The 21,687-nt window shown below is 39.6% G+C and overlaps 4 protein-coding genes across 4 annotated transcripts in view; 2 read left to right on the top strand and 2 right to left on the bottom strand.

Moving 5' to 3' along the window:
* The window catches only part of LOC113238363 (indole-3-acetaldehyde oxidase-like), a 45,618-nt gene extending 39,636 nt beyond the window's left edge, over positions 1-5,982 (top strand). The window contains exons 12-18 of the mRNA XM_026475204.1: positions 1,931-2,582; positions 2,657-3,064; positions 3,501-3,671; positions 3,744-3,928; positions 5,048-5,240; positions 5,314-5,427; positions 5,754-5,982. Coding sequence (XP_026330989.1) covers positions 1,931-2,582; positions 2,657-3,064; positions 3,501-3,671; positions 3,744-3,928; positions 5,048-5,240; positions 5,314-5,427; positions 5,754-5,824 — 1,794 coding nt within the window. The 3' untranslated portion in view covers positions 5,825-5,982. The remainder of the gene's footprint in view (positions 1-1,930; positions 2,583-2,656; positions 3,065-3,500; positions 3,672-3,743; positions 3,929-5,047; positions 5,241-5,313; positions 5,428-5,753) is intronic.
* Positions 5,983-6,935: 953 nt separating this feature from the next.
* LOC113238189 (gastrula zinc finger protein XlCGF57.1-like) lies at positions 6,936-11,797 on the bottom strand. Its single transcript, XM_026474957.1, has 6 exons — positions 11,645-11,797; positions 10,310-11,123; positions 9,475-9,657; positions 8,981-9,134; positions 8,161-8,307; positions 6,936-8,041 (listed from the first exon to the last, which is right to left on the bottom strand). The coding sequence occupies exons 1-6, from the start codon at positions 11,780-11,782 to the stop codon at positions 7,768-7,770; spliced, it is 1,710 nt and encodes a 569-aa protein (XP_026330742.1). The 5' UTR covers positions 11,783-11,797; the 3' UTR covers positions 6,936-7,767.
* A 1,932-nt stretch (positions 11,798-13,729) lies between these two features.
* LOC113238187 (inhibitor of nuclear factor kappa-B kinase subunit beta) lies at positions 13,730-16,098 on the top strand. Its single transcript, XM_026474955.1, has one exon. The coding sequence runs from the start codon at positions 13,780-13,782 to the stop codon at positions 16,096-16,098; it is 2,319 nt and encodes a 772-aa protein (XP_026330740.1). The 5' UTR covers positions 13,730-13,779.
* A 476-nt stretch (positions 16,099-16,574) lies between these two features.
* Positions 16,575-18,379, bottom strand: LOC113238188. The gene has a single exon (XM_026474956.1). The coding sequence runs from the start codon at positions 18,377-18,379 to the stop codon at positions 16,637-16,639; it is 1,743 nt and encodes a 580-aa protein (XP_026330741.1). The 3' UTR covers positions 16,575-16,636.
* Between the last annotated feature and the right edge of the window lie 3,308 nt (positions 18,380-21,687).

Here is a 21,687-nt window from a genome sequence, read left to right as displayed (position 1 = left end):
AATTTGTATGGACTATAACTTAACTATTTGCTTTGGTAACACACGCGCTTTTTATGACCCGCTTTACATATTTAAAACCGGTTTTACATCAGCTTTACGAGCAAGGGTGTTAAAAAAGATTTAAAAATTTACTTTATGTATGGGGCTATCTTTTATTTTTAGTATTGAAACTGTTCAAATCGGAACAAAATTGTTAAACGAAAGTTATGAAAAGAAAAGTAATGTTAAATTGTATTTTTTTAAACATTCGCGGTTTTTTCTTGGCGAAAGTAGTTTCGTGTGATTTGTTGCTCAGTTTTATAATCGGAATTAAATATATAAATCTGAATATTGACTGGTAAGTTTTGGTTTCCACACTTAAGTAGAGGTTTATATATCGCTTTTTTAAAGAATAATTTAATTTGGTTTTGTATTTACGCGTAAAACGAATTAGATTTTGACGACGTTACCAAACAGAGAAATTTGGGTAACTTTGAATGTGTTTCACTGTGTTTTTAGAGAAGAGGGTAGTCTGTTTCCAGGGAGAGTTCTAAAAGTTCCTCCTTTGGAAATTACTGTCTCAGTGCTCCAAAAATGCTTTTTAGGAGGTTGGTCTTGGCCCTCTAACGTTGAGACATGTCAAGTTAATAAAGCCGATATTGTGAATATTATAAAAGAGCAACAGCTATCTAGAAAAGGCGGCCGTATTTATATTGATGACGACATTTTATTCAAAGGAGTGGGGTGAATAGATTTTTGTTATGTATTTACTTTGCCTAAAATAATTGTTATAGGTGATTCATTTTGATCTCATTTGATAGCTAAATAAGCGTAGAATTTATTATTAAACAGAAAATTTTCATTTTTATTCGCATTAATTAAAAAATCTAAAAAAAAACAAGTTTTTCATTGCAACTCAATTAGTTCGTCTCGTTTTAGTATGGCAATACCAAGTCAAATGTCGTTTTTGAACGCACTGTCAGGAATATTTGGACAGATTCACATCTAAAAAATATGATTATGTCGTATAATCTTACACAAATTGTAAAATATCTAGAAAATATACGGTTTCCATATCGAAGGCTAATCTTATTCAAAGTTACCCAAAATTCAAGGCAACTTTGAATGTGACTTTTGGAGCAAATCTAGAACAGTTTTGTTGAATAATTACTAAATTCCTTCTATAAGAACGAAAAAAGGGCTTAAAAGAACACTATTCAGTTAATAAAGTAATTGTTAAGAAACATAATTAAATTTGAAATTATTAGAAAAACGCAAAAAATGTTCAAAGTTACCCGAATTGACTGTAAATGTTTTATTTACTATATTTTATCTCCCAAAGTTAATTTTATTCATAAAATATTGACCACTTTTCTCACATAAAAACTCTTTGCAAAGATTTAAAAAAGTATCGTTCATTTTTAGACGGAGCATCTTAAAAAACCGTGCATGTTACTTTATTAAAAAAAAACTCGTGCGTTTTACATTACAATAACGCACTTGTGCGTTTTACATTACAATAACGCACAAGTGCGTAATGAAATGCATTACGATATTGAAATTGGTGTGATTTCAGCCACTGTTACGAGCAAAATATGTTATAAAAGTGGTTATTGACGAAGCTCTTTTCTGTTATGTAGTTAATTATGTTACTATGTTGCGCTTGTTGCCTAATGATGAGGCCATTTTTTGTGACCGTTTAAATGTATGTTATGATCTTGCGTTTTGTTGTTAAATACATGATGTTCAAAGTTGAACAATTATAATACGTTTTAACAGAAAATATTGCAGCCGTCTTGTGCGTACATGTCGTTCTATGTTTACATTGCGCACTTTAAACTAAGTCAGAGAGAAACGTTCGGGGTACCGGAAGGCCGGAATAATTTCGAGACGGCAGTTTCGGAGCAAGCGGGAGTTTCCGATAAAACGGAGGAAGAGCATATCGCGAAAGGCGCGAGGGCGGCTCCGAGTTTCGGACGCGAACCTCGGCCCGCAGGTGCGGCTGGACGTGACGGTGCAGCGCCAGCGGCGCGGCCTCGACGTGCGGCACGAGCTCGCCGGCTCGTTCAACATGGGCGCGCAGTACCACTACTCGCTGGAGACGCAGAGCTGCCACTGCGAGCCCACGGAGCGCGGCCTGCGCCTGCGCAGCGCCACGCAGTGGCCCGACCGCGTGCAGCAGGCCGTGGCGGGCGTGCTGCGCCTGCGCGCCGCCGACGTGCAGGTGGAGACGCGCCACGTGGGCGGCGCCTACGGCGGGAAGGCGTCGCGCTCGGCGCTGGCGGCCTGCGCCTGCGCGCTGGCGGCGGCGCGCCTGGGCCGGCCCGCGCGCCTGGCGCTGCCGCTGCGGGACGGGCTGCGGGCGCTGGGCAAGCGCGGCGAGTTCGAGGCGACCTACTCGCTGGGCGCCGACGCCGCCGGCCGCCTGCAGCGCCTGGACGTGGAGTACTACTGCGACTGCGGCTGCAGCTTCAACGAGTCGCCCGTCGGCGCCGTGAAGATGATCGTCGTGCTGAGGAGCCTGTACGCCAGCGACACCTTCCAGCTGAAGGGGTACAGCGTGCGCACCGACAAGCCGTCCAACACGTGGTGCCGCGCGCCGGGTACGCTCGCGCCCCGCCGGCCCCGCCGCGTCGGAGGGCGCCAACGGCATGCGGCATGTCGCCCCGCCTTCCAGGGACCGCGGAGGGGACGGCGCTGATGGAGCACATCATGGAGCGGATCGCCCTCGCCACCGGCCGGGACCCGTTCGAGGTGCGCCTGGCGAACCTGGCGCCGGCGCACGACGACATGCGCGACGTCGTCGCCGCGTTCCGGCGGGACTGCGACTTCGACCGGCGGCTGCTGGCCGTCGACCGGTTCAACGCCGACAACGCCTGGAGGAAGCGCGCCCTGAAGGCCACCCTCATGTGGTACCCCGTCGACGCCGCGGGCCCCTTCAACGTGGTGGTGGCCGCGTACCACGGCGACGGCTCGGTGGCGCTGGCGCACGCCGGCATCGAGATGGGGCAGGGCATCAACACCAAGGCGGCGCAGGTGTGCGCGCACGAGCTGGGCGTGCCGCTGGACACAGTGTCCGTGCGAGGTGCGCCTCCTCCGACCCTCGTATGACACGTTTCGCAAATATTTGTCTTTATGCAAACCAGTTCCGTAAACTCTCGATGCCGCTCCGCTGTAGCCGCGGCGCGGGTTTCCCGAAAACGCGCAACCCGTTCCATAGTTTTTGTTTTACTCAGACAGTTTTTTTTACGAGTACGACCGCCATACCAGCCAAAGCACTTTATGTTACACGTACTAAACGCAAAACACACTGGTATATTTCAAGATTTACTAGACACTACTTTTTGTTCAACATTAGACGGTAAAATGTTAACAAAACCGTGGCGTGGTCGACTGTTGTGCGTTGTGCCCGTGAATAGGAGCTAGCGATCTGCCGCGACGCTCACGGCATCGCACGCTGTCCGTACAAATCGCCGGGCAAGAACTGCCTAATTTATTCTGGTTTAATGTGTCGTCGCAAGGCACCGACACGTTCACGTCGCCCAACGCGATGGTGACCAGCGGCAGCTCCACGAGCGAGACCGTCGCCTTCGCCACCATGCAAGCCTGCAAGGAGCTCAAGCGGCGGCTGGACCCGTTCCGGAAGGACGGCATGACGTGGAAATGCGTCGTGAAAGAAGCGTACAAAGCGGGTGGGTGCCGTCGTCTCCGACGACGGGAACGACCCATCGGCCAGTGCTGAACCCGGTCGTCACGGTGCACAGGCGTCGACCTGCAAGCGAGCTACACGACGCACCCGAGTGTGGACAAGCTGAAGCCCTACAGCGTGTACGGCGCGTGCTGCCTGGAGGTGGAGCTGGACGTGCTGACGGGGCAGCACGTGGTGCGGCGCGCGGACATCTTCGAGGACACGGGCTTCAGCCTCAACCCGGACATCGACGTGGGGCAGGTACGTCCTCGCGGGACGGAGCGGTCGCGTCGTGTTCGGCTGCTAACAGATCGACTACGTCTTTACAGTTAATACGTAAAGTCTCTATCAACTCCGTTGACGACGACTTGACGCATTAATTGCAAACATTCAGTCGACCTGTTAGCAGCCTTGCCGGTGAATCTATCACGAAACGGTACAGTCGTAAACGGGAAGATGTAAGTCTAATTTTTAACCGACTTCAAAAAAGAAGATTCTCAATTCGACTGTATTTTTTTGTTTGTTTTGAATTTTGATGATTATTTTTTGTTAGAAAAAGGGTACATCAGTAGTGGTCCCATTTAAATTTGATGCTTTCTTTCTCTAAGGATGGCAAACTAGGGAATGAATTCGGTTTCGCCCCCTTTCCATAAGTGATTGCAATAAAACTTGACAAATATATATAATTGTACTCACTCTGTACTGAGGTTACGTATATTCAAATTTAATTGATATTTCGCACTCTCAGTAATAAAGTGAAGAAATTGAAAAACTAATTTTTGGTAAACTGACAAAATAAGTGTAAAAGGCGTAGGGAACAAAACTACACAATGTACACGCTACAGCGAGAAAACGACGTCGTCGTAGATGGGTGCGATTAGCGCATAGTCTACGGAAAGCCAGTGGTAGGTGAAATAAGGTGATTTTATCATATTTGGCAGTCGTCAAACGGTATACGGTAACGGCCGGTGCCGCGTAACTTTTTTTAAATCTGTTTTGTCAGTTTTCTAAAAATCGCGTTTTGAAATAATTATTAAACAAATATCGAACACTTAGAGAAAAGTCACTTCGATCCGGTTGGTCCGGCACGGTCTGCGGGAAGACGTTGGTTGGAAATCAACCAGATCGAAGTGATTTTTTTCTAAGTGTCAATTTTTGTTTAATAATTATAACAAACGTACTTTCACAAAAAATAATTGAATACCATGGTAGTGAAACATCCAATGAACGTAATAACTTTTTGGAATTTGGTCACTTCATTAGTGCAATTTGTACTAAACAAGACCAGGGACTATGGTAGCGGAGTGAAGTCGAAATTGCGTCACAAGTAGGCACTTTCCGCTGGCTCAGTCCCCGCTCGGAAACGCTCGGGTCTCGCAGGTGGAAGGCGCGTTCGTGATGGGGCTGGGCCTGTGGACGTCGGAGCACCTGGTGCATGAGCCCGCGTCGGGCCGGCTGCTGACGGACAGCTCGTGGCTGTACAAGCCGCCGGGCGCGCAGGACATCCCGCGCGACCTGCGCGTGGCTTTCCGCCGCAACTCGCGCAACGCTGCGGGGGTGCTGGGCTCCAAGGGTACGTGATCTGGCTGTTCTGGCCTTCCGGTTGCACCCAGAAGCCTAGATGGCAGCGTGCGGTGTCGTTGCAGCGACGGGCGAGCCGGCCCTGGTGCTGGCGGTGGCCGTGGCGCTGGCGCTGCACCACACCATCCTCGAGGCCAGGAAGGAGTTTGGCTACGTGGACGACGAGTGGCTGCACATACGTGAGCTTACATATATAGTTTCATCATGTACACGTACAGTTGTAAAGAAGTAGATTACACTCGTACGTCTTTCGTTCGCACCCCAGCAACTTTTCGTAGACTTCCATTTGTGCTTTTGACCTGACATTTTGGAGGACACCCTACTCTTTTTGGAATTTCCCTCTACGTTCGCTTGTGAACCTACGTCGGCGGTCAGGTATGTCGACGCCTCTCGTATTCTCCCGTTTCCGTCTCGCTTCACATTTCTTTGCCCACTAAAAAGTTAGAACAAATATTTAACAGTTTCATAATAAAGCAGTACATTTTTTAATGCATTCTGTTTGCAGAAAGCCCTTACACCCTGGAAACCATACTAAACGCAATATCTCCTAAGACGGAATATTTCAAGCTCAAATGATACAATTAATATGCATAGATAAAGAAATACAATAATAACAAACTTTTAACCGAATATTGTTTGATACATTGACGTATTTAATACTTGTAAGAATATCACATTTTTTAAATTGTTTTGATAAATTAGGTACGTAAAGTGAATGAACGAAGAACGAACGCGATGTAAAAGAAAATTAAAATAATATAGACTTACGGTCATTGTCCTTTACAATGTACTAAATGAAGTTTAAAAAGATTGATAATGAATTATTTTTGTATTCACAAATAAAAATATAAGGAATCGTGAATTGTTTTAATTTTGATTGGAATTAAATTGGATGAGTCTTCTTTCGGCTTTGGAAGAGCTGAATTTTAATTAAACGCCTATATAGTGTTCACTTAGAATAAAGGATTTATTTAAGTACTGGCTTAGATTTAAAATAGGTATGGAAAAGTTAAAAAATTATTACTGTAACGCATATTATGGTGTCTGAGGGGCACAGGTCTCTAAAAGGTGCTCACTCAATCCCGTCAAAAACGCGTCATCAAATCAGGACAGTTTGAGGGAAGCATAACTCGGTCCCTCCGATCTATAACATTTTGACAACCTGTGGCAGAGCATCTTGCGCATCGGTTTTCATGGTATCTCTGAGATCCCGCGTTCGATTCCCGGTCGGGTCATATAGAACTAATTTTTCTATATTGTCTGCAGTCTGGGTGTTTGTGGTACCGTCGTTGTTTGCGATTTCCATTAACACAAGTGCTTTGGCTACCTACTTTGGGATCAGAGCAACGTAAATGATGTGGTTTAATAAAAATAAATAAATAAACTCGTGTTTTGATAAAACATCACAAATAATTGTGTATCATTATAGTACTCTTTTATTAAAGCATTTAGTCATTGCAATAATAAATAATATAAACGAACATACGATTTTAAACCGAATATTTACCTTATAATTAATACAGAGATAATTAATTCGTAAAATAAATAATTGATATAATATGTATACTAAATTGAAAAGACAAATCGATATTTCCAATGAACACTATGCCAACTTTATTTTTTGTTCAGTTTTTTACTGTTATTTTTATAAACAGCCAGTATTTACTAATATTATGCGCCCCGAATTTTGTTGAAAAAAAAATAAAGAACCAAAAAATGAAATTCGAAAAAAAAAACCGATTTTGTGAAAAAAACACAAAAAACAAATAAAGTTTAAGTTGGCGTAGTGTTCATTGCAAATTAGGAGAGCTTCTTCAACATATTATGCAGTACTGATCTTCACGTTTCAGCAGTGCCAACGAGCGCCGACAAGTCGCGTCTCACCCTAAAGAACCTTTTTGCCTGGCGCATTTATTATTGATTTGTTTATATTACATGTTATTATATGAAACAGCATTGTGTCGCTCTAAACATCACTTGCGGATATATGCATGACAATTAAGTCTTTAATGACAATTGACGATTTGCAAAGCCAAATACTTAAGCGCGTCTATCACGCACAAATTTATACATAACAAAGTTTTCGTGTAAATCTATCCACCCACTGACGTAACCATAACGATGGTCACTACAATAAATCTAAAATCTATGCACCTAAGTCTAAATCTATGTATTTCTTGCAATAATCGCTTTCATAAATAAGGCACCTATTTTAAATATTTTCCAAATATATAGGTACATCAAATTAAATAAATTTACCTCTAGCTTTAAATACAATTTACATTCTCCTTTGTACATGATCAGATCATTCCGCTTATTTCTACATTATGTGTAACCACATTATGATATTCTGAGACCAGCTACTTATTATACAGTTTGACCATTCAGTAAGTTTTGTTTCTGAATTGCAATATATTAAGGCTGATTGAGCGGCAGTCGATGTAACTTGAATTTGCCGTTATACAATTCAGCTTTATATTTATAACCAATGAATACTATAAAGTTTTGAATATCACAGATCAGCTTCTGTCGGGATCGATATTGATAGTAATGTCACCGGTAATCCCGTTCTTGTTGAGCACGTTCCCATTGAACGTTATAGTAATAGTTCTGTCAAAGACTTTTTCGTCGTTTTGTGGCTTTTCTTCGAGCTTGAGGACGGCTGCGACCGGGTCGGACTCGAGGGACTTTTCGGCGACTGCAGCCGCCTCAGCATCGCCGTTGATGTAGTGCGAGGGATAATGTTGTTTTAATTCACTTTGTAGGCGGAACCGAGCGTTGCAGACTGTGCATCTGTAACAATTTGTGTTTGTTTACGCATGGAAGGTGCAAAAAATGTAAAACAGCGTCTCATTCGTATACTTTATTGACAACTCAAGTATACGCAGAATTATAGAACTTCGGATACTGACTGGTAGATGTTCTGTCCAATATGAGTGCGGAGATGTTTGACCAGGTCGTTGCTCTGCGTGAAGGCTCTTTCACAGTGACGGCAACGGTACGGCTTCTCGCCCGTGTGGATACGCTGGTGCCGCTTGAGATGGTCTTTGCATGTGAAACTGCAAGCAGATAAACGTCTTGTTAGAGTACTAGCCGTAACACACGGCAGAGCCCCGGTTAGGTTCTTGTGGAAGAGTTCATCCAGGGAAGTACTGCCAACTTACCTATATCTGCCGCCAAGCAATAATGTTAGCATTACTGCATTCCAATTTAGAAGGGTAAGGGTGTTGGTGAAATGACAGGCACATGTTGACGGGCGCAGTGGCAGTGCCCCTCAGATCTTTGCCATTTAAAGCTCTGAGTGGTACTGCAACTGTTATGAACAGGCGTGTAGCTTACCATCAGGCGCACGACTTGTTCGTCCCGTCACTTGATATTATAATAATAAAAAAGGTGAATATTAATAATAATAAAATCGTTTATTTTTCTCCGAACAAGTACAAGATATAGGTAATACAATATAAGTGAGAGGTTCGGAGACAGGAGCCCAAACTAGGTTAGACCTGTGCTATGAGTCACCTGGCCTCCAACACCCGGAATTAAACCTCCGGTCGATAAAACAAGACGACTATGGGTAAAGGGATAGCAAAACAGTAAGTAGCAAACTATAAAAAGAACATAAATAAATCTTAACTAGAGAGTAAAATGCTAGTAATATAAACAAAATTTATATAGGTACGTAAGTGTGTATGTGTGTGTGTGTGTGTGTGTTGTGTGTGTGTGAATACAGACCGCATGGCGCAGGAATCGCAAGCGAAGGGCCTCAACCCGAGGTGGATCATGGCGTGCTTCTTGAGCGAATTGGGCTTGGTGAAGGCGGCGCCGCACTGCGCGCACGCGAACGGGTGCGCGCCCGAGTGCGTGGACACGTGCACCGTCAGCTGGCCTACCGACAGGTACTTCTTTAATACACCTGACGCGTTTTCTTTACACATTGAGCCCCCGTAGCATGGTTACGCATGATAGTCGCGACGCGCGCGATACAATTGAAACTGCTATGCGTAGCCATACTACGGGGGATGGACACCACATATTGCAACTCTTCTCAAAATTCAATATTCTCTCTGAAGGAGTTTCATAATCGTGAATTTCCAGTGTAAAGGTCAAAATAAATTGTTATTTTTACTCTTTTATTAGTTACTAATCTGAGGATTGTTTGTTAAATTACTAACCCCACTTTGAAAAATGTATAAATATCTTGTATACATTGGCGCACAAAATCGTACCTTTGGTGGCAAAAGTTTTAGGACAGAGTGTGCAGTGGAAGGGCTTGAGTCCTGTGTGGCGCATCATATGTTGACGCAAGTTAGAGTTGTTGGCGAAGCCCTTGCCACACTGCGCGCAAAGGAACGGTGTCTCGCCTGTGTGCGTGCGGATGTGGTCCTTCAGGCTGCACAGCTGTGTGAACCCTGCCAACACCAATCAATAGCTAATTTACACATAGGAACATAATACACTTTTGGACACATCATTCGAGCCACCACGCATTTTCAGTATTAAGTGCCCTCCTAAGCTTAAACAATGTGTGAGTGACCAAAAACTATTATGCAATTTTGAAAATAGTATAATAAACGTCTTTTCCATAAGTCCTTGTTGCGAATTGGGATTCGCAAAACCGGGGGCAAACTTTTTCTTCGATGATAGCACTATTTTTGTATTGTAGCCCTTTACGACAAAAATGCGAGTTGGCTCGAATTATATGTCCAGGAGTATATTTGCTAAATCAACTTGAATACAATTTGCTTAGTTTTACTAAGACAAAATGCTCTGGAATACTAACAATTAGTAAATATAATTCAAAATAAAATATATTGTTTCAAATTTTTATTGTATTGATATTCAATTATTTTTTTATGTCAAATTACTCCACTAGTTTGTTATAATTATTAATACAAAGATCAAACGTTCCGAAAAAAATCCAGATTCTATTCAGAACTACTACCTATTGAACCTAAAAAATACATTGTTTCAGTTTTTAATTTTATTCAGTTATTGTATTGTTCATTCCAGACACTGTTATATTAATACAAGCCATGAAAAGCTAATAAAAAATGTGCTTACCTTTATTGCAATATGGACAGACATTAGGTTTGACATCAGCATGTTTCTTCAAATGATCAGCCAGCTGGTCCTGCCGGGGATACTTCTTTGGGCATTTTGTACAGCAGTATGGACGGTCCTGTATGTGCAACTTGATATGTCTTCGTAAGCTGTTTTTCCCTGTGAACTCCTTGTTGCAGTATTCACAAATAAATGCCTCAAACAGTTTGTTTTTCTTGTGTTTCTTCATATGTTGCCCTAAAGATCTGCTTTTACTAAATCCTAATCCACATACACTGCATTTAAATAAGTTTACATCTGCTTCTTGCTTCATTTCAGGATGTATTACCATGTGCTGCATTAAAAGTACCTGTGATTTAAATTCTTCATTACAAACCAAACACATGTGACTACTCATATGCTTAACCATGTGCTTCTCCAGTGATAATTTCTTTTTAAATGCTTTATTACAAATTCTACAAGTTACTTTAGGTTCATGTGAGGTTAGATGTTTCAAATACTTTTTTTTGTCATTGAATCGCTTTTTACAAAAATTACACTCAAATGTTTTCGACTCATGCTCATTTGTTTCTGGCTCCTGCTTCGGTGATACAGGATCGTAGGGTTCATAGTCTTGTTGATCATTGTGTGCATTGTCAAAAAAACTGTTTTCAACAATGTCAATTTTTTCATCTTTAACAGTGGTTTGTTCTAAGATAATCCTGTGGAGCTCAGTCTCCACTCTCTTTGCCTGATGACGGAATGCGTATGAAATGTGAATTGTGTTGGCACATTGTTCACAAACTTGCTGAGGCAACCCATCGCCTCGTAATACCTGCAAAGATGTATTTACACCAAAATAGATCATAATGTTGCTGTGATTCCTGGTGGCATGAGTAGGAGCCTGCACCCACCACATGCAAAATACACCACAACATTGAGTTGTGGACACCAGCCCGTTACACTAAGAAGGTCATAATATTAAATTAATTTTCTACACCTTTTAGATACCTCATAAGAGCATACACATGCTGTAACACAAAAATCTGTGAATGAGAGAAAAAGTTTGTTGTTTTTGACCAACAAAAACAAAGGCTCTTGCTTAATTTTAATGACATTTATGCTGCCCATTGCTGGGTTTGGGTCTTCTTTGAGAAGGGGCATAGGCCATATTCCGTCACTCTGGCCTAATGCGTGTTGAGAATGTCATATATCGCAAAAGTTTAATCTTATTCAACTTTAAGTATCATCATCATTCATCAGCCACATTGAATTCTTTCAACAACAGAGATAAGTATTGCTACTAAAGATTCATGAACGCTTGTAACAAAGTCAGGTAAAGAATTTTTTACGTACGCGTGTGTCGGTGCATTCCATGAGCATCTCGGCCAGCTGCGCGCTTTGCTCGTCTTCGAGCTTCACCGTCCGGAAGAGATCGACTAAATTCAAACTGCCTATCATGCATGTCCGACAAGACGTGGCGACCTGCAGCATTTTCGCCCATTTACACAATCTCTTTTCAACTTTTACACAGCTTGTTTAAACGTCGACAACGCACAGAATTTACCTAGAAACCCTATAAAATGAAACAAATTCAATTTGTTTTTTTTCCGCTGTCATTTTCTTGTTTTCGTCCAGTAGCATTATTTAACGAATGACGTTTAATGGCTGTTGACACTGAAACAGTCACTGGCGCCCTTAGACTATGGAAACTATTTTTCCATCCTCTAAGCTGGCGCCAGTGACACGGGCTTGTCAGCAATAATGGCAGAGATCATGTCGTTTACCAATACCAGTTAAAACGTGCTTTCCCTCCATTGACTTACAAAAAATAAGTCAATGTTTATCTCTAATGATATCTAAATCGTTCCTGTCTTACGAAATTAAAACATACTTAAAACGTTAAAATGTGTATATGGCAGATATACATATTATGTATCATGCACGGTGCATGTACATAATTTTTATGTAGGTATTTATTTTGAAGGTATGTACCCCCAAAAATTACTTTTCGGCTTCATCACTTTATTATTGAGAGTGCGGTATGTGGTAATTGGATGACCTGTATTTTTATACTTAATTAACCCATCGATAATCTGCGATACAAATACATGGTGTTGATGCAAGCAACATTTGTCAATCTTGTCTTAATAATAATGTTTATTAAAAAAAAACCTTATTTTGAAAAATAGTGTGCATTTTTCAAAGAAATTTCCTAGTCGAACGGAATAACGTAATATTTTTGCTTTTACCCATTGGAGATTAGGTACAGTTAGTTGGAAAACATTTCCATTTTGAAAAAATAATAAATTTTTTAGAAAAAAAAAAAATATTTTTCCGGACAAACTGCCTCCGTGACCGAACGGTTACCATGTCGAGGTCCCAGGTTCGATTCCCGAGCACAGAACACTATACTCACAAGGAGTTTGTTCCCGAGTCTGAAGAAATATTTTTAAGGCCTACATTTATTTCTCTCGTGAGTTTGCGTGTAATTTGTGGTTGTTACGTGTATATCCATGGCAACCGCGACCCAGGGTTTCCCTATTTTGAGTGAGTGTGTACTCTATTTAAATTAATTTTTATCTATTTATGTAATACGTTTTGAGTTTTTTAATTATTTGTTTAAAGTCAATGGTTTAAACTAATGACTCTATAGCCAATGCTCAAGAAATAAATAAAAATAACAATAAATGATTGTTTTTCCCTTAGAGGATGGAAAAAAATAATGATTTCTCATGTTTCCACATTTGACGTTGACACCTGTCACGTGTTGAAGTTATTGAACGAAATGAAAACGATAGGATGGAGCCATTATAATAATAGTTTTTTTCCGCTGTTGCTGCTGATGTCCAAGAATTTTAAATCTCATTTTGTTCTTTACTTGCTTTTAACTATACAGTTTTATTTCATATTATAATTCACGCTACATATAACTTCGTAAGATATTTCTAAACGAAGAAAATAAAACGAGCCTTTGAATTATATTGGTCCAATAGGTATATCCCAATTTTTCAACAATTTTTAAAATGTGAAAATTTGGAAGATTACCAAACAAATTTCCCAAAAAGAAAAGGAATCGAAAATGTTCTCGTGTTGTCAAGTTTCGATTCATATGCGGTTGGGTCATGTTTGTAATATACCTTGCGAAATTGAACATTGTTTGATTATTGATTAATGATTATTCTTTTCTTTTCCAAATTCTTATCCAATTCCGTTTTTTTCTTATATCCATATCCTAAATTCCATAACATACGAAAGCGGTTTATTTTTTTTTCGTAAATAAAGTTAATTAATAACTTGTCATGTCTTGGCTTCAATGCTGACCGCGAAAAGCAAAAAAAAATCTTTGTTTGACAGTCACGAGGGGGAAGGGTGGAGTGGAGAAGAGCTGTAATCTAAATGTAACAATTTGGGTTATTTTTGTAGATTTCGTGTGGTGAAGTTAATTCGAGCCATGTAAAAGTAGAGCAGAATTGTTTAAAGTTGTAGAAATGGACGAAATAGTGTTTATTGGGGATTGGGTGAAAGACAGGGTGCTGGGGTCTGGGAGCTTCGGCACAGTGGTATTATGGAAACACAAAAATATCGACGAGAGACTTGCTATAAAAACTTGCAAATGGGGAGATGAACTGACCACCAAGCACAAGGAGAGATGGACCAAGGAGGTGGAAATGCTGCAGACTTGCACACATCCCAACATAGTGGGAACAAAAGAGTTACCAGAGGAATTCTTGAAAGGTCTCGAGAAAGTCAATCCGTCCAAACTTCCTATCCTTTGCATGGAGTACTGTAGTGGCGGCGACTTGAGACAGCTGCTCACCAAGCCGGAATCTTGTGCAGGGCTCAAAGAAGTACAGGTGCGACAAATCCTGAGCGACATCTGTAACGCGATAAAGTTCCTGCATCTCAACAAGATCACGCACCGTGACCTCAAGCCCGAGAATATCGTTTTGCATGTCCCAGACTCTTCCCCCGTCATTGGCCAGAATCAAAAAAAGTTGACCTGCAAGCTCATTGACCTTGGCTATGCTAAGGAAATAGATTCCAAGTCAGTATGTGCCAGTTTTGTAGGCACGTTGCAGTACCTCGCCCCAGAGATTATGTATAGCAAAACATATAGCAACTCTGTGGATTACTGGTCCTTTGGATTGCTAGCATTTGAAATAATATGTGGAACAAGACCATTCCTTCCATTCATGTCCCCTGTGCAGTGGATGCCAGAAGTAAAGAAAAAGGCGCATGAAAATATCTGTGTATTTGAAACTTTTCATGGTGATATTGAATATTCAAATGAAATATTCCCCGAAAACCACATTTCTAAGGCCTTCAAGGCTTCTATTGAAAATTGGCTAAGAGTAGCTCTTGAATGGGATCCCAAACTGAGAGGGAGAGATGCTCCGTCTAAGGTCACTTTTGATATACCATCAGAACAAAAAGCAGCAACCAGTAACATTGTGTTTTTCAGTCGTTTAGAAAAAATATTGTCCTCTAAAATCATCAAAATATTTTCAATGGTATCTTTGTCACAGCATGCCTATGAAATTGATGAACAAACCACAATTGCCACTGTTAAAAGTTGGCTTCAGAAAGACACGAAAATACCCATGCAAGATCAAATGTTAATATCACAAACAACATATGTTGATATTGATAATAATGAGCCAGTTGTTAAATATTGGAATGAGAACTGCAACATCATGTTGTACTTATTCAACAAAACTAACTGTATCAATGAACAGGTTGAACCAGTTGTACCAAAGGCTGTCCAGAGATGTCTTGAACACCCTAAGACCTTGTATAATTACAAAAACAGCCAGAACTTGTACCGGAATGGCCTCTACTTTGTAATGACGCAAATAGAAGTGTATGACTCACTCATACAAGGCTTGTTTGCTAGAGGGGAGTCCTTGAAGCATGAAAGCAAACAGCTACTGTTGAAACATAATTTGATTGATAAAAGTATTGCCAAATTGCTGGCTCAGCAAGAAATCATTATAAAGAATGCTGAAATCGGGAAGAAACACATTCAGAACATTAGAGAATCTGGAGTTGGTACAAATTATTTAGGAGGATTTGAGAAGATATTCAATCTTGCAGATGATCTATCTGATAAAATCAGTAAACTGCAGACTGCTTGGTCCCAGGTGTCAGTGCGGCTTCAGTCTGCAGCGAGACGTAGCAATGAGGCTCTACATTCAGAGCTCAATAACTTTGTATCTAAATACAACTATCAAGCCGTATTCACACAAGCCATGAAGACATTTATAACTTACAAGCGAAGCGAATTCTGTAGTGAAACTAGAAGAGAACAGAGACAATGCCAGGATATCATGAAAATTTGCTATGAATGTTTAAAACTTAGAAGCAAAATCCTACTTGAATTGAATCGACAACCATTTATACAGAAATTCATGCATTTGAGTATGGAGTTTGCTAAAATTGCAGACATCATTGCAACTACTTCAGAGAATACTGAGAAGTTGTCAAACGACCTCATCACTCTCAGTAGTGAACTCACAAACTGCACTTGGTCCACTTTGAGCATTCTAGCTTCAGATGCTGAAAATGTGGGAGAACTACCATACAGTGTTATCTCAATACAAAAGAAAGAATTTAAAATAGGAGATTCAGTGTCAAAGGATTGTATCAAGGTATCAAACAGAGTTAATGAAGACGAAAGATTGAGATCTCTTGTAGAAGAAAGTTTGAAAATAAGGAAAAATCAATCTAGTTTAAATGAAAAGCTAAATATACAAAAGAAAATGTGGGATAATGTTTCTTACGATTTTAGTTTTTTGAATGAAAATTAATATAATGTTATGTTTAATTAAGTATAAAGTTTTCTATTGCATTTTATATGACACTTACAATGTTGTTATATTGATGTTATAAATTTTTTTTACCATATTAAAGTTGAAACAAATTGTTTCTGCCTATTCTGTGATTTGGATAATGGTGCAATGTACTCAAAACACACAAATTATGTTTTAGTTGTTAAATTATGTCTATCAAAATATGACCACATATGATAGAAAGTGAAAATATACTGTAATGAATGTCTTAGACATTTTTACTAACAATTGATAGATGTGTGTTCTAGTCCTAATCATATCATAATAATAATAATAATTCCAAAATTAAATACATAATAATTGATAGGACTCTGCTTTCAGAAAAACATCCAAAAATTGCAGAAATTTAGTAATTATCTACATGGTTTTTGGTGCTAATATATAGAAATAATGATGTATGAGTATAAGATATTAAAATAAATCTATTATCTCGTTTTACTTGACTTGTATTTTACAAACAAACTATTAATTAGATTGCTTATCAAATATACAGATATTAATCAGAGGTATTGTCTGATTCATTAATGACATTTCCGGTGAATTGTTCCAACCAGTTTTGGAAGTTATTCATCATCTTGTGCAATTTCTTCATATTAGCTGGAGTTTGAAGGTATTCTTCCGGAGCAAATCTTGGTTCTGGACTCCCGCAAACGTGAAGCCAAATCGCGAACACTGCGTCGTCCGTGTTTGTACTTGTTCGCCGGCAAAGTCTAGCTGAAGTAAGACAAGTCGCTACCAGCGATCCTATACTGCCCATAGTGACTGCCTTAGGTTTCTCCCTGCGAGCAGCCAGGTAGTAATTCCTCAGCAACGACTCCGATTTCACATCTAAGGAAACACCTGTGCCTGATATCAAATCTATGTAATCTTTAATATCCTTTAGTGCGTGAATTTCTTCTTTGGTAGTTTTCGGGGGTTCAACTGCATTTAGTAGAATAAAGTCAACGATTTCATCTGTATGTTCTCCGTAGTCTCCTCGGCAAATAGTGCCGAATACACTGGCTACATTCAATATAATCATCTTCTTAAAATCCATCCCCTGCGCCCAAACAGCGCACTGAAGTTTAGTGTTTCCTATGTCGCTAGAAATTTCCCCAGTTTCAATTGACGACAAAACGAAAGAAGTCTGTTTCTGGTTGTAAACGTGAAATGGCAAAGGCATTGCACAGACACCTCCAGAACTTCCAATAAGCGCGACGGACACCGTTGTGTTTGACGTTCCCAGGAATACGGAGCTATCGGCCAATTTCGCCCCTTCTTCCATGAGTCGTGCTACGTATCCAGTATCGTAGCCAGTTACAAGGACGTGAATGATGGTCGAACCAGTCATTGCGTTGGCTTTAATGCTTATTAAACTCAAAAGCAAGTTGATCTTGATGTGCATAAAACAATGCAAAGGACAAACGTTGACTCCGATGCTGGATGCCAGGCAATAAATGAACTGCCACGATATGCCCTTACATGCTTTGTACAGATCATCGATATCCGTAGGTATTGGAGCAGTGATAGGTGCAACCAAAGGCATAACTTCTTCCAAAGACCATACCATAATAGTTTTCTTAGCAGAAATTGCCAATATGTTGTATTTTTTGCCGAGCTTCAATTTTGGTATTAAATCGTCGATGATCCGAAAATGCTTCAGAAACATATTATTCCTTAATTTGAATGTCGCATTGACCTGTTCCCCGCATTGCCTCAAGCCACTGTTCTCGAAGAGCACACATTTGCAAACGCTGCATTTCGGAGGAACTTTAGGTATAGAATGTAAAATAACTTCATTACCTTCGCACTCCTCGGGGCATGACCACACCGTATGAAACACGTAGCTAGTAGGTTTTGAAACTGCCAGTAATATGCCGTAATAAGATTTTAAGCCGTCGTAATGTCGTTGATTGCGAGCAACAACAACATGTGGTACGCATGTCGGTCGCAAATTAACAACCGCTTGAGCGGGATCCGCAGGTTCATTTTTATATTCGTCTATAGATTGAAGACAAGCATACAGAATCTCGTTACATATCCTCTGCCATTTCATCGGCTCTCGCAGTAAAAGATGCCCAACGGTAGGCGAAAATTCCAACAAATCCATTACATCGAGCTCTAGTAAAAATCTGCATGGTCGAAATTTTGCAACTGTATTGTTATTGGAATCGTCTATGTGTTGTAGGCATGCACTTTTCATGTTTGATAAGATATGCTTTTTATCCAAATATAGCAAAAGTTGGCAATTCAAATCCATTTTAACGAACAAAAATTTCAGTAGCGTGTTTCAAAGTTAACGAATATTTTTTCCCGCCTTTGTTTTTTTTATTGGGTAGAGTACAAGTAGTGTATATGGTATCGTTCATAATGCCCTGGGATTATTTATTATTGTTTGTTGAGCATTGACAGCCATCGGATTAAACAAGCAATAAACAGTTAAGAAACTCAAAACGTAATAATACTTAAGCTAAATTAATTTGTGAAAAACTGTAATTACAAAAACTTGCCATTTTCTTAGGACATCTTCCAATTGCTGAGCAGTTCTGAAACGTTTTCCTTTAATATTAAACGAGGCCGTCGTAAAATGTCCATAGGTACTTATGACGTCATGTACTCAAATAAATCTGTGTATTTAGTAACCTTGACTTTCTTCTTTTTATTTATACTAATTATCTAATATTGTTTGAGGCTGCGTTTCAGTCAATGATAAATCTCAGATCAACTAACTTGGTCAGTAGTTCGAAGGTAAATCAGGCATGCAGCGATCAATACTGAAAAAAACTACTGACTGTAAAACCGCCCTGCAAGGGCTTATTACGCGTTCATTCACTCAAAACTCGCTTACGAAATAGTAGGTAATGTGGGGAAATTGCACCATAGTACAGGATATCTTTGTGTTACAAAAATAATGTATAAGAATATTAGCTAATATCAAACATACCGATTCGTGTAAACCATATTTCATTAAACATAAAATATTAATATTGACATCGATATACATTCTTGACTGCTGTATATTCGTCAAAAAGCATATGCACTTAAATTGCCCAAATACAACAATAAAAAGAAACAAGAGACACTTACATAAATTATAACTTCCCGCAACTAGTTACTCTCAGTCTGTACAAATCCGGCCCACACTCAATCGCAATTCAAAGTTATAATAGCATTCCAAATGAGATAAAAACCAAGAAAAATTATCGACCTTTATTCTATCCACCATCTAAAAAAGTACCTTTTATAAATGAGACGAAATATGTTGAACTTAGAACATCGTGTATTTAACAACAAAACGCAACATCGTAACATATATTTAAACTGTCACAAAAAATGGCCTCATCATCAGGCAACAAATGCAACATAGTAACATAATTAACTACATAACAGAAAAGAGCTTCGTCGGCAAATAATACACATAGCACACTAAGAAAAACCTATCATTATGTATTAGTCATAAATATTGTATAAATAGAAATAAGATTTATATATATATACTCAGTTATCCACTACCATCTGATTTAGCTCATCAAACTCATCATCCTGCTTAGTACTACCTGCTACTCCTCTCACTGCGGCCAAGATACCCTTAGCCGTCAATAGATCGGTCTCGTGAGTCTGCTTGACCGGCAGTGAGAATACCATTCCAATACACATTGCACGACGTGTACTTCCTTATCTCCTTTCAACCTTCCGTTTGTCACCTTAGGTCTCATGGTGACAGACTTCCCGTTCATATCTTGCATACGTATTTCTCCGTCTATATATTTACGGTTAGGTTGGACTACACACCGTTAGGTTGTAGGGCTACACTATTAGATAAATTCATTAGAACGACTCTTGAGGTCTCACCGCTAGGGTGAACTTTACCATGATTTCATGCACAGTAGCCGTTTGGTATTTGCTGCATACAACACCACACACACAAACAGACAAGCCCAACACCACATTAATGCCTAACTGCACGCTGTTCAAAATATTTAATAAAAGTTTAGTGCCATTTTCCTAGTCATTAAATAGATTAGCTCATAAATAATAAATACTTAAACTAAATATATACTAAATAAATACTTACTTATGTTACAAGGAAATATTTATAATTAATAATTTGTAGAGTTATTTATATTTGTAATTAATAATTTGTAGTGCTCTCCTGAATTGCGGCGCCCGCGCTCTTAACATGTGTGACTACTGTATTACATTTTATAACATCTTATGTGAATTCACGTGGCAAGCACTATATATATGAATATGAATACCTATTTGTGGTACTGATAAAATAATATTATAATAATTTATTCACACAACTACTTTTTTAAGGTCCAATGTTATTAATAAATTACAAAAATAACTTAAAGATTAGGCTAATGGTAATAATAGGTAATAAATAGTACAAAAAGTTGTATATAAATTAAATTATAAAAAGTGGCAGGCTACTCTATCTCTCACTCTTGTGATACTACCGATCAGCAGCTTGATTTTGATCGCCTCTCCCGATCGGAAACTGCGTCTCTTCCGAGTCGAGGCGCATAATTGCGACTCACAACTGCCCGATCGGAAACTTTTGACATTTCTAATCGGGACAATAGTTGATTTAACTCACAAATTAGAAAGATATAGTAGGAATCAGATTCATCTTCTCGCTCGGAAAACCATCTGATTTCGAGACTACCCTATGGGTTCTATTCCGGTTTGAATCAACATCAGGACGCAGGAGCCGAATGAAAGATGTCATAATGGGTAGATCTTAACTGTCATGACATTAACTATGACCATATTGATGATACCCTCTCTAAGGTAGTTTATTGATTTAATGCTAACAATTTTATTTATTCCTTAATGCCAAGAAGACAAAATGTGTTAAATTTGAATTACCTAACGTAAAATCGACTAGACCAAGAATAGAAATAAACGGAGAAAAGTTAGACCTTGTTAATAAAGCAGTCTTCTTGGGAGTGACCTTAGATAGTAAACTTCAATGGTTTCCACAATATCTTCCTGGCCAGCAGATTAAGCTCCGCTGCATACGCAGTCCGCAGAATACATGAGCTTACCGATGTTAGTACTGCTAGACTAGTTTACTTTAGTCACTTCCATAGTATAATATTCCTACGGGATTCTCATGTGGGGTAAAGTGGCAGATATTCAAACCATATTTGTATTGCAAAAACGAGCGATTCGTTCTGTGTACCGTCTAGGCTCTCGGGTTTCTCTCAGAGAAAAGTTTAAGGAGACTGGTATCATGACTGTGGCATCACAGTACATTTACTCAAATATTTTATGCCAGCAAAAATATACATAATTTCAATAAGAAAGAAGATATCCATAATATTATCCTTAGAGCTAAGTCCAAACTCATGGTACCACGATTTCGTTTAGCCAAGGTAAACAACTCTTTTATGGAGAACTGTATACGTTTTTACAATAAGATTCCGGAGCATATATTAAGTTTATCATTTCCTAAGTTTAGAAACTACATTAAAAATATTTTAATCGAAAAATCATATTAGCGAGATCCCATTATGTCGTGACGACAGATTGTCGTGCAGTTTACAGTGTCGTGGCTTG

Source organism: Hyposmocoma kahamanoa, unplaced genomic scaffold (assembly GCF_003589595.1).
Source record: "Hyposmocoma kahamanoa isolate Upper Pololo Valley unplaced genomic scaffold, ASM358959v1 95, whole genome shotgun sequence".
Lineage (NCBI taxonomy): Eukaryota > Metazoa > Arthropoda > Insecta > Lepidoptera > Cosmopterigidae > Hyposmocoma > Hyposmocoma kahamanoa.
This window is presented reverse-complemented; position numbering and strand designations above follow the sequence as displayed.